General features: G+C 38.5%; 7 protein-coding genes across 7 annotated transcripts; 6 read left to right on the top strand and 1 right to left on the bottom strand.

Annotated features, from left to right (window-relative positions):
• Positions 1 to 423: 423 nt before the first annotated feature.
• On the top strand, positions 424 to 1,140 carry IAH1 (isoamyl acetate-hydrolyzing esterase; the record flags this gene model as incomplete). The annotated part of the gene is made up of 1 exon (XM_018367963.1): positions 424 to 1,140. The coding sequence occupies one exon, from the start codon at positions 424 to 426 to the stop codon at positions 1,138 to 1,140; it is 717 nt and encodes a 238-aa protein (XP_018219345.1).
• Positions 1,141 to 1,369: 229 nt separating this feature from the next.
• On the top strand, positions 1,370 to 2,071 carry CAT5 (putative monooxygenase CAT5; the record flags this gene model as incomplete). The annotated part of the gene is made up of 1 exon (XM_018367962.1): positions 1,370 to 2,071. The coding sequence occupies one exon, from the start codon at positions 1,370 to 1,372 to the stop codon at positions 2,069 to 2,071; it is 702 nt and encodes a 233-aa protein (XP_018219344.1).
• Positions 2,072 to 2,463: 392 nt separating this feature from the next.
• On the top strand, positions 2,464 to 6,276 carry UBP2 (ubiquitin-specific protease UBP2; the record flags this gene model as incomplete). The annotated part of the gene is made up of 1 exon (XM_018367961.1): positions 2,464 to 6,276. One exon carries the CDS (start codon positions 2,464 to 2,466, stop codon positions 6,274 to 6,276), a length of 3,813 nt encoding a protein of 1,270 aa, XP_018219343.1.
• Positions 6,277 to 6,544: 268 nt separating this feature from the next.
• On the top strand, positions 6,545 to 7,936 carry LEO1 (Paf1-complex subunit LEO1; the record flags this gene model as incomplete). Its single annotated transcript, XM_018367960.1, has 1 exon — positions 6,545 to 7,936. The coding sequence occupies one exon, from the start codon at positions 6,545 to 6,547 to the stop codon at positions 7,934 to 7,936; it is 1,392 nt and encodes a 463-aa protein (XP_018219342.1).
• Positions 7,937 to 8,547: 611 nt separating this feature from the next.
• PFY1 (profilin) lies at positions 8,548 to 8,823 on the top strand (the record flags this gene model as incomplete). Its single annotated transcript, XM_018367959.1, has 1 exon — positions 8,548 to 8,823. One exon carries the CDS (start codon positions 8,548 to 8,550, stop codon positions 8,821 to 8,823), a length of 276 nt encoding a protein of 91 aa, XP_018219341.1.
• A 243-nt stretch (positions 8,824 to 9,066) lies between these two features.
• GCY1 (glycerol 2-dehydrogenase (NADP(+)) GCY1) lies at positions 9,067 to 10,005 on the bottom strand (the record flags this gene model as incomplete). The annotated part of the gene is made up of 1 exon (XM_018367958.1): positions 9,067 to 10,005. One exon carries the CDS (start codon positions 10,003 to 10,005, stop codon positions 9,067 to 9,069), a length of 939 nt encoding a protein of 312 aa, XP_018219340.1.
• Positions 10,006 to 10,890: 885 nt separating this feature from the next.
• On the top strand, positions 10,891 to 12,354 carry RIO1 (protein kinase RIO1; the record flags this gene model as incomplete). Its single annotated transcript, XM_018367957.1, has 1 exon — positions 10,891 to 12,354. The coding sequence occupies one exon, from the start codon at positions 10,891 to 10,893 to the stop codon at positions 12,352 to 12,354; it is 1,464 nt and encodes a 487-aa protein (XP_018219339.1).
• Between the last annotated feature and the right edge of the window lie 50 nt (positions 12,355 to 12,404).

Genomic DNA, 12,404 nt, shown 5'->3' with positions numbered 1-12,404 from the left:
TTTTTTGTTTCCCAGAAACTCAATGATAAAGATCGATTTTTTTTCTATTTTAAGCAACTGGAAAATTGATCAAGAATGTTGACTGATCTGTCCTTAAAACACTAGATTCGGTAGACAAACTCCGTCAGGTTACACAGTGCTCTCCGTGGGAAAAATGCTCAATATCGTTAGCGGCTTGATTAGTCCAGTCTCAACCAAGATCAATAGAGAAAAGTACACGTTGGTGATGTTAAATCTTTGCTCGAGAACTGCCTTTTTTTTTTTCATACTTTTTCCTCATTCGGCATAAAGCGCGCAATAATAAGGGCACTTTACACCTTTCCAACGTCTCTGCTTTTGTTATGCAAGAACGAAGCTATACCTTGAAACAAAAAGGTACCTTGGGCATTATCAATTTTTTGGCGCATTACATTGTAGTGGAACATGGAATACGAGAAGTTTCTATTGTTCGGGGATTCCATCACTGAATTTGCATTCAATACTAGGCCCACAGAGGATGATAAAGATTATTATGCTCTTGGAGCCGCGTTGGTTAACGAGTATACAAGAAAAATGGACATCCTTCAGCGAGGATTCAAAGGGTACAACTCCAAGTGGGCACTGAAGGTTCTTCCTGAAATCTTAAACAACGAGCCCAACATTGCCATGGCCACCATCTTTTTCGGTGCCAACGATGCATGCTTAGCTGGCCCTCAATGTGTGCCTCTCTTAGAATTTGTCGATAATATAGGTCAAATGGTGTCTGTCATGAAAGCTCATCACGTTCTTCCTATTATTGTAGGCCCGGCACTGGTGGATAGAGAGAAGTGGGAAAAAGCAAGGGCTGACGAAACAGCTCTCGGATATGTGCGTACCAACGAGAACTTTACAGTCTATTCTGATGCGTTAGCAAAGCTGGCCGACGACGAAAAAATCCCCTTCGTGGACTTGAATAAAGCGTTTCAAAAGATAGACGGTGATGCCTGGAAGAGCCTACTAACGGATGGACTACACTTCTCTGGGGAAGGATACAAAATCTTCCATGATGAATTGATCGAAGCCATCGAGGCACACTATCCTCAATACCATCCTAATAACATGGAATACAAACTAACAGACTGGAGAGATGTGTTGGATGACGGCTCCAACATTTTGTCTTAAGCAGTAGTCCTTTTGTACGTATTGACTTATTTTCCCTTCACATAACGCCCTTTGTATATTTTTCATATAAACGAGATTTTCAGGGAAAAAAACAATAATGAGATGTAAAAGGTTTCCTTAATTTTATAGATTAGAAAGTGGTGATTAGAGATTTGACATTCTAAATCTTTTAAGTCGATATTAGACGACTTGAACATATCCTGTACACGTAAAGAGACACGTCCGAACCATGCTGTCTCGAATTTCAGTCTTCAGGCCAGCTAGCCGGAGTTTCTCTGTCCTGTCATCATTAATGATAACAGAACCCACTTTAACAAAGCTTGCCGAAAAACCAGAACATGCTGTCAAGTCCGAGAACTTATCCGACGCACAAGCTGCCTTCTTGGATCGTGTTATTCGTGTTGACCAAGCCGGTGAGTTGGGTGCAGACTACATCTACGCTGGCCAGTACTTCGTATTGGCTCATAGATTTCCTCATTTGAAACCTGTGTTAAAGCACATGTGGGACCAAGAGGTACATCATCATAACACGTTCAATAACTTGCAGCTAAAAAGGAGAGTTAGGCCTTCCTTATTAACGCCATTTTGGAAAGTAGGAGCCTTTGCAATGGGGGCTGGTACCGCATTGATTTCTCCAGAAGCAGCGATGGCGTGTACTGAGGCTGTTGAAACGGTCATTGGAGGCCACTACAACGGCCAGTTGCGAAACCTGGCCAACCAATTCGATCTGGAAAGAACCGACGGAACAAAGGGTCCGAGTGAGGAAGTCCAGTCCTTGACTTCTACCATCCGACAATTCCGGGACGATGAATTAGAGCATTTGGATACAGCTATCAAGCATAATTCTTACATGGCAATTCCCTATACAGTTATCRCTAAGGGTATAAAAACTATTTGTAGAGTTGCCATCTGGAGTGCTGAGAGAATTTAAATAGGGAAGTAGCGCAGAAGGATTGCGTCGTCCACTGAAAGAAAAATGAGGAGATGAGGCGGAGAAAGCCCTTACGGTGCATGAATCGAGCTATTGTTTATAAAATTATGTAGAGTCCATATACACTTAACGCCAGTATGACCAGAATTATCAGAGTAGAAATGCTCTCTATATGTAATAGGTGGGGTGTATGGGTTCGTTTCTATAAGGGTGAGTACAAACTAGATCTTTAATTAAGAACAACAGCTAAGTAAAGTAAATTCAAAATACACACTTTGGGAAACGAGCAACTTGCCGTTTAAAGGACATTGTACACAATTGAGACACTACTATTAATTATAGGGTAGTTCGCTGGAAAATTTATTCTTGAAGATAAAAAAAGAATTGGGGAAATGCCAAAAGAAGATAATGAGCTTCAAAATGCAATCGAGGGTGATCAAAATCAACTATCCAATTACGAAAAAGACCATACTGTTGACAAAGCTAATACTATAGATGACTGTCCACTATATGAAACAAGCACAAGTCAACAGTCAACTAGTGTGGACGTTGACGATGGGAAGCATTTACTGTATCCAAATATTGCCACCTATTTACCTTTGAAGACTTCCGACAGGCTTTTGGACGATATACTTTGTGATACCGCTTTTCTTAATTCGACAGATCCACGTGTAATAGAAATGGGTCTGAAAACCTCCGGTATTTTAAAGAAGTCTATGCTTTCCTACTCGAACTTTAGAAGCGGAATCCGTCCAAATGCATTAGGCTCTTTAACTGATCAAGTGGTCCTTCAAACCAAAACTGAATACGATTCTATCTCGTGCCCACAATACAACAAGATACAAGTCTTACAGGCCGTCATTTTGAATCCTTCATTAACCGAACAGCAAATTGCAGGTTTTGATGATATTGTTAAAATTCCCATTTATCATCTGAAAGTCACTGTGAAGATTCGTCAAGAATTGGAACGGTTGAAAAAGCACGTGGGTGTTACTCAATTTCACGCACTCGACCGTTTGCATGAACATGACTTAGTAGATTTGCCAACTTTTGATTCTTCTGACCCAAATTTAAAGGATTATGGTATCTATGTTTCCGATGACACGAATAAACTGATCTTAGTTGAAATCTTCAACCCAGAATTTAATTCACCTGAAGAACGCGACAGCTTTACAACTGCCGCCATTCAAAAAAGATACAATGATTTGTGTCTAGAAAACGAATCATTGAACGAGAATGAAATACCATCCCAGCCTGATTGCTTCTACACACTCTTTAAAATATTCAAAGGACCACTGGCAAGGAGAAGTACTGCTGAACCTATAAAGACTATTGACTCAGGAAATTTAGTTTTAAACACACACTTGAATCCTGAGTGGTTAACATCGAAATATGGATTTCAAGCCAGCTCAGAAATTGATGAAGAAACAAACGAATCATTTACTGAATATGTTCCTCCTGATATGGTGGATTATGTAGGTGATTGGAAGATCAGGAAAATTCGTGAATCATATGTGAGAAAGTGTTTACAACTTATATTCTGGGGTCAATTATCCGCTTCGTTATTGGCGCCGAATTCCCTTTTGAAAAACACCAAAAGTGTCAAGGGATTATCTTCTATACAAACTTCTTTTTCTATATTACCGTGGTTTCAATTGTTAGGAGAATCAAGAGCAAGAATTTTACTAAATTTTAACGAACAGGCTCATTCGCCCCTGGACGCAGAACCACATTTTATTAATCTTTCCGTTTCACATTATTATACTGATAGAGACATAATCAGAAACTATGAAGCGTTATCCTCTTTAGATCCTGAGAACATTGGATTATATTTTGACGCATTGACTTATATTGCAAATAGGAAGGGCGCCTATCAAATAATTGCTTATTGTGGAAAACAAGACATTATTGGTCAGGAAGCTTTGGAGAACGCTTTGATGGTTTTCAAAATTGACCCAAAGGAGTACAATATCGCCGAGTTAAATGAAGCGACTTTACTGTCTATATATAAATTTGAAACTTCTAACAAGAACAAAGCAACTTCCAATCATCTAACAAATTTGAAAAATGCTCTTAGACTGCTGGCAAAATATACTAAATCCAACAAATTAAAGTTTTACGTCGACCATGAGCCATACAGAGCCTTATCTCAAGCATACGACACACTTGCAATTGATGAATCAGTTGATGAAGATATTATAAAAACTGCATATTCAATTAAGATTAATGATTCACCAGGACTGAAGTTGGATTGCGACAGAGCGCTTTACACAATTGCGATCAGTAAAAGAAGCCTCGACTTATTCAATTTTTTAACAGATGAATGTCCACAATTTTTAAATTATTATGGTCCAGAAAAACTTGATTATCAAGAGGCATTAAAGCTTTTGCAAGTCAACGAAAATGCTTCTGACGAAACAATACTGAAAATTTTCAAAGGGAAGTGGTTTGACGAAAATGTTTATGAGCCGGACCAATTTCTTATTTTGAAGGCAGCGTTGACTAAAATCAGTATAGAAAGAAATTCAAATCTAATCACCAATTTCCTACTAACTGGTACAGTAGATCCAAATTCTTTGCCTCCAGAAAACTGGCCAACGGGTATTAATAACATTGGAAATACCTGTTATTTAAATTCTTTGCTACAATACTATTTCTCTATTGCGCCCCTAAGAAGTTATATATTGAATTACCAAAAAACAATAAACAATTTTAATGACCATCTTTCTAATAGTGGCCATGTTCGAAGAATTGGTGGAAGGGAAATCAGTGAAAGCGAAGTAGAAAGATCTATTCAATTCATACATCAACTTCGCAATCTTTTCTATGCAATGGTGCATTCACAGCAAAGATGCGTAACTCCGTCAAAAGAACTGGCCTATCTAGCCTTTGCCCCAAGTAATGTCGAAGTAGAGTTTGAAGTGGAAGATAAAAAAGAAAGCAAAGGCACCACAAATTTGAAAGAGGAAGAACCGCGAGGTGCAAACGTTATAACCGAACAAAATCCGAATTTAATTGATTTGGAAGTGGATGAAAACCTTAACGGTGATGTCGAAAAACATCAGAACAATGATGAAAAAGCCGAATCGAATGATGATGAAATAGTTATGAGCGACGATGCCCCAGATTTGGCTTCACCTACGCGTGTGGCAAAAATTAGCTCAGATCAATTGGAGAATGCTTTGGAGATGGGTAGACAACAAGACGTTACAGAATGTATAGGGAATGTGTTGTTTCAAATAGAAAGTGGTTCAGAGCCTATTAGATATGATGAAGACAATGAGCAATATGACTTAATCAAGCAGCTATTTTATGGTACTACCAAACAATGTATTGTTCCGTTATCTGCAACAGATAAAGTCCGTACAAAAGTTGAAAGGTTCCTCTCGTTATTGGTAAATATTGGTGATCATCCTAAGGATATTTATGACGCATTTGATTCTTATTTTAAGGATGAATATTTGACAATGGAAGAGTACGGGGATGTCAAACGTACAGTCGCCGTGACGACTTTTCCTACTATTTTGCAAGTGCAAATTCAAAGAGTTTATTACGATCGTGAGAGGTTCATGCCATTTAAATCTATCGAGCCCTTGCCGTTCAAGGAAGTTATTTACATGGACAGATACGCTGATACAGATAACCTTACTTTGTTAGCCAAAAAAGAAGAAACAGAACAATTAAAGCAAAAATTGAATGATATGAAAAACAGACAAAGGGAACTGTTGAATCGTGATGGATCAGGATTAACAAGAAAGGATGCATTCTTAGAAACCGTTAAATTATTAGAATCAAGTATTGTCGAAAACACGGTTTTGAATACCGAAGATAAGAAAAACGTGATAAAGACGTTGAAAAACAAGGTTACTAATATTGACAATGAATTGATGAGTTTATACAATGATATAAACAGTTTGGAGGATAAAATAAGCCATCAATTTGACGATTTCAAGGAATACGGATACTCGCTATTTTCCGTTTTCATTCATCGAGGCGAGGCCAGTTATGGTCATTACTGGATATATATTAAGGACCGAAACCAGAACGGTGTTTGGAGAAAATACAATGACGAAACCATCAGTGAAGTTCCAGAAGAGGAAGTTTTTAATTTCAACGAAGGCAATACCGCGACTCCTTATTTCCTGGTATATGTCAAGCAAGGACAAGAAGCTGACATTGAGCCTTTGAAAAGAATCTTGGAGTAGCGGGGACCGATAGATATTTCAAATATAATAGAGAGTATGTAAAAGCGTTCACTAAAGTCATATTATTTTATACTAAGCTTCACCATACCCACTCGTTATGGGTGACTATCTTCAACGTAAAGAAAAAAATGAAAAACAAAAAAAACTAGAAACAGAGCAAGTGCATAAAAAAAAGCTTTAAGTAAAGCGATCTATTAAAGGGTAAAGGTTGCGTAATTCTGACGCATCTAACCAAAATAAGCCAAAGATAAACTGTATTATAATAAAGATGTCATCTGAAACTCCGGTAGATCAATCGCAGAATGAGCAGGCTGTTGGCGACTTAGGAGTAACTCCTAATAATACAATTGAAGAAAAACCAGATGTCACACAAGATAATAGCGATGAAAAAATAAACAACCAAGACGAAGAGGAAGAAGAAGAGGAAGAGGCGGAATTAGATGACCTGTTTGGAGATGATGATGATGATGATGATGATGATGTTGATAATGACGGGAAGGGGTCAGAGAATGAAAATAGTAATAATGATAAAAGTGGGAATAGCGATGAGGAAAGTGCCAACCATAGAGAACATCACAGAGAAAGTCTCGGATTGGACGATGATGAAGCAGAAGAACAAGCTATGTATACACGTAAGTTTTATGGTGAAGATGCCAATGACTTTTCTGACCAAGATGAGGCCGCACATACTTTCAAAGAAGAGAATGTAGAACTTGTTAGACATATTATTCCAAGTAAGGCTAATGTAAATGAAACGGTGTCTCATAATGAAATTTTTTATGCCAGAATTCCGAACTTTCTAACGATTGATCCAGTTCCGTTTGACCCTCCAAGCTTTGAGGCCAGCGTTAACGAAAGAGCCAATAATTCAACCTCTAAGGAAGACCAACTGGATGACCGTCTTATCGATGAAAACACAGTTAGATGGAGATATTCCCGTGACAATGACCAACACGTTTTTAAAGAATCGAATACACAAATCGTCCAATGGTCGGATGGTTCATATTCTCTAAAAGTTGGTGAAGAGTATACGGACATATTGGTCAATGATACAAGTAATACATTTTTAACGGTGTCGCACGACCAACAAGAACTAATGCAATGCTACGAAGGAGGAGAAATTAACAAGACATTAATGTTCATTCCAACATCCACCAGTTCGAAAATACATCAGAAGTTGAGTAAAGCTGTTGTAAGAAAGAACCAAAGGCAAAACCAAGGTCCTGGTACATATATTATCAATATGGATCCCGAAGTAGAAAAAAGAGAACTGGAAAAGAAACAAAGCCAAATCCTAAGAGACAGAAGGAAAAGACAACTCAAAGAAAAAGAGAAACAAGAATCTCCAGATGTTGGTTTTGAAACTGCATTCAGAAAACAGAGCTCCCCTACTGCATATGGAGCCACCAGAAGAAACGAGTACGAAGAAGACGACTTTTTAGTCGACGATGATGAAGAAGAGGGTGAATTTGATGACGATGATGACAACGAGGAGGAAGAAGAAGAAGAAGAAGAAGTCGACGAAGACAATGCGGCACGCTTAAGAAACTTAAAAAGAGAAGGTGCGGCAATGTATAGAGAGGAAGGAGGAGATGACGAAAGTAACGAGAGCAAGAGAAGAAGGGTTGCCGTCATCGAGGACGATGAAGATGAGGACTAGAGACACGGGATTTTTGTGTATATATCACTATGTAAGATGAAAAAGAAATAGAGAAGAGCGACGTACTATAGCAGTCTTTGATAAGACTGCATCATTACTGGGGGCACCATGGCTTAATAGTGAAGTACTTTAAAGAAAATGTTTTTGTACGAATGGGATTACCCGCTTCTGAATGCATATTTTTTTCTTTTAAAGGACAAGCTGACCCTTTTCCTTCCTTTTTAAAACAGTTGTGTGATCCTTATAAGACGTTCGATAAGATAGCTTATATACGCACATATACACAACTTCAACTGCAAAAGATGTCTTGGCAAGGTATGTGAAAGGGTCAATTGATGCTTGATTGAGCAAGAAAAAAGTCGATCATCAAGCCTGAGTTTACCATGCTCGATTTTTGTTAACGCTTACAGCGTCGTATGTTCGAGAGTTTTTCACAGAGAATGAATTACTAACCAGACTGAAAAAAAGATTCCGTGAAATTTCCGGATGAGATTTCTTTTTAGCTTTTTTTTTGATTAGCATACACTGATAACTTAATAGGAACCGGTAAAGTTGACAAAGCTGTCATTTTCTCAAGAGCGGGTGATGCTATTTGGGCTACTTCCGGTGGCATGGCTTTACAACCAAATGAAATTGGAGAAATTGTTCAAGGTTTCGACAACCCAGCCGGTTTACAAAGCAATGGTTTGCATATCCAAGGGCAAAAGTTTATGTTGCTGAGAGCAGATGATAGAAGTATCTATGGTAGACATGATGCCGAAGGTGTTATTTGTGTAAGAACAAAGCAAACCGTTTTAATCGCACATTATCCACCAACTGTACAAGCCGGTGAAGCCACTAAGATCGTTGAACAATTGGCTGATTACTTGATCGGTGTTCAATACTGATTTGTTTAGGCACATTATCGTTGCTCGACGCTTCATTTTTTCAGGCATATGGAGGAGGTTTCACTTTCCGTTTAACAGATATATTATTGATTGGTGCTACTTACTATGTAAAGGGCGCAATTTTCATATATAGTCATATCCTGGTATTTATCATATTTACGAAACATATTTGAAAAAAAAAAAAAACTTAATTTTTTTTACGTTTGCTAAATGTCTTGATTGTTTTAAAAAACATGGCTACGGCTACTTAAATGCTTCAAATGGAGACCAGTCTGGATGGACAACTCTCTTTTCGCCTTTTTCCTTTGAGATATTATTTATGGCCTCAAAGTCCTCGTCAGATAAAGTGAACACTTTACGGTTCGTCTTGATTCTATCGGGATTGACGGATTTGGGCAATACAACATAACCCCTCTGTGCATGCCAGCTAATGACCACGTGGCCTGGTTGTACATTGTTTTTCTTTGCAATTTCAAGAACCACCGGTTCTTTCAATAGTGGAGCATTAGTGCTACCCAATGGGGAATAAGCTTCAACCATAATACCTTTACTCTTACAAAAATCGATTAATTCATTCTGAGGCAATAATGGGTGTAGCTCCACTTGATTAGCAGCTGGCGTGAGCTGGTTACCTGGGGATGCCAGTAGGTCCTTCAGGTTGTTTATAGAAAAGTTAGAGACACCAACCGCCTTCACCTTATTGGTTTTGGGCAGCTCTTGCATCAACTCCCAGGTCTTGATAAAATTCCAATTAGTGATGTCTACTGGACGAGAGCCATCTGCTTTAGTTGGTACACTCAAGACGTTACCATCTTTAACATAGTTTGGGTCTAAGCGGACAGGCCAATGCATCAGATACAAATCGATGTATTCCAAACCTAGTCTTTTTAAGGATTGATCTAGGGCCTTCGCAGGCTCGTGGTGTTGCGTACACCATAACTTCGTGGTAACGAAGATTTCTTCACGAGGAACACCTGAGTCCTTGATAGCTTGGCCGACTTGGTCTTCATTACCGTAAATAGCAGCAGTGTCGATGTGCCTATAGCCGTCTTTCAAAGCAGCCACGACCGACTTGTAAGCATCATTGTCCTTCGATTGCCACGTACCTAAACCCACTTGAGGAATTTTGGCACCAGTATTCAGAGATAAAGTTTTCGTAGAGTAGTGTAAAATTGCAGACATTTTTTAAGTTTGGGGGWTAGTGTTATGTTAACTACTAGCTCGAGTTGCAGAATATTCTACAGGCAAGAAGTTAAGAGATATATTCGAGTTTTAATGTGTCCGCTTTTATACGACGAACAAAGGGATACCAGTATCCATTCTCCTTTATTGTCACACGAGTTTTTCCCTAGAGGTTCGGTTACCATTGGAAAGAACTAGGGAGACCGGATGTTTGTAATCACCCATACGATGCCACGTCCATGTGTGTATATTAGTAAGTCGCCATTTCAGTTTACGTGCTGGGCAAGCTTTACCCCCCTTATGGTGGAAGCAAGGCAATCCTGCCAAGACTTTGAGAAATACCAAAAGACCGCCCTTGGCAATCCTCTCCCTTTCCCGGAATACTTTGCCCCGGTTTTCAGTCGGTGTTAAAATCTACATGTCTCTAAATTTTTTAACTTATAAGGAGTACCGACACTATTGAGTATACAAAAAGCCTTGATGCAGGTGACTTGGCTACTTACTCGTGTGCCCTACCTACGCCAGTAATTAAGAGAACCGATGGAGTTTCAACCGACATAAGCGAAAAAAAGAGAAAGAACAGTGATTAAACACTAACATGGATGTAGATGCGTTCCATCTTCTCTTTCTATTGGCATCCGCCTTTTGCTGTAACGCAATTCTTCCTCTGCTTTAAAAAATGTGTCAGAATAGCAGTTGTGTATCTTTCTTATTATATACTCATAATATTCATTACGTACTTTCGAACAGATTTATCGCGCGACGAAAATTGGAAAATTTTATAGTGAAAAATAGAGAATTAAGATGAGATGAGGTACTTTGTCTAAATTAGAGAAAGAGAGCTGATATATATTATAGACTCGTACGCTCGCTATTTTCAACGCCATGTCATTTGAGGATAAGTTTGAAAAGTTATCTGTGTCGCAGAGGGCTTCAGACCATATCAATAATCAGCTCTTAGAGAAGTTTAGTCACAAAATTAAAACTGATGAACTATCATTCAGCAAAGCCAAAACTTCGAAGGATAAAGCTAACCGGGCAACTGTGGAGAATGTCTTGGATCCCAGAACTATGAGATTTCTGAAATCAATGGTCAACAGAGGTGTCATTGCGGATCTGAACGGTTGCTTAAGTACCGGGAAAGAAGCCAACGTCTACCATGCTTTTGCAGGTACAGGTAAAGCGCCCGTGGTAGATGAAGAAACAGGGAAATACGAAGTTTTAGAGACGGACGGACTTCGTGCAGAATACGCCATTAAGATCTATAAAACATCTATTTTAGTTTTTAAAGATCGTGAGAAGTACGTTGATGGTGAATTTAGATTTAGAAATGCCAGATCTCAACATAATCCAAGAAAGATGATTAAAATTTGGGCTGAGAAAGAATTCAGAAATCTGAAAAGAATTCACCAAAGTGGTGTCATTCCGGCGCCTAAACCAATAGAAGTTAAGAATAATGTCCTGGTTATGGAATTTCTAAGTAGGGGAAATGGATTTGCGTCACCAAAATTAAAAGATTACCCATACAAAGATCGTGAAGAGATTCTACATTATTACCATACAATGGTAGCATATATGAGGTTGTTATACCAAGTCTGTCGTCTGGTACATGCTGATTTGTCGGAATATAACACTATCATCCATGATGATCAGTTGTACATGATTGATGTTTCTCAGAGTGTAGAACCTGAGCACCCAATGAGTTTAGATTTCTTGAGAATGGATATCAAGAACGTTAATTTTTATTTTGAGAAAATGGGTCTTAATATTTTTCCTGAAAGGGTTATTTTCCAGTTTATAATATCGGAAGCCTTAGAAAAATTTAAAGGTGATTATAAGAATGTTACTGATTTGATTGGATATATTGCGAAGAACTTACCAATAAAATCCACGGAACAAGATGAAGCAGAAGATGAGATATTCAGGTCCCTGCACTTGGTTAGGTCATTAGGTGGCTTAGAAGAAAGAGATTTTGATAGATATACAGACGGTAAGTTCGATTTGTTGAAAAGTTTAATTGCCCATGACAATGAACGAAATTTCGCTGCCTCTGAACAGTTTGATTTAAATGACAATGATCACGGAAGTACTTCAGAATCAGAAGAATCTTCTGGAAGTGAAGACGAGGATTTAAGTGGAAGCGAAGAGAATGAGGAAAGTGACAGTGATGATCGCGAGTATTATGACGACGATGAGCCAAAAATACTAAAGGGTAAGAAATATGAGGACAAAGACGTTAAAAAATTACGCAAGCAGGAAGCTAAAGACACCAAAAGAGAAAAAAGGAAAACCAAGGTCAAGAAGCACATTAAAAAGAAGTTAGTGAAGAAGACTAAATCGAAGAAATAATACCCCTCGCTGGTGTAAATTGAAGAAAAAAAACGACTGGAAACTGGCAG

Source organism: Saccharomyces eubayanus, chromosome VIII, assembly GCF_001298625.1.
Source record: "Saccharomyces eubayanus strain FM1318 chromosome VIII, whole genome shotgun sequence".
Taxonomy (NCBI): Eukaryota; Fungi; Ascomycota; class Saccharomycetes; order Saccharomycetales; family Saccharomycetaceae; genus Saccharomyces; species Saccharomyces eubayanus.
Note: the sequence above shows the minus strand (reverse complement) of the source record. Positions and strands in the feature narration are given on the sequence as shown.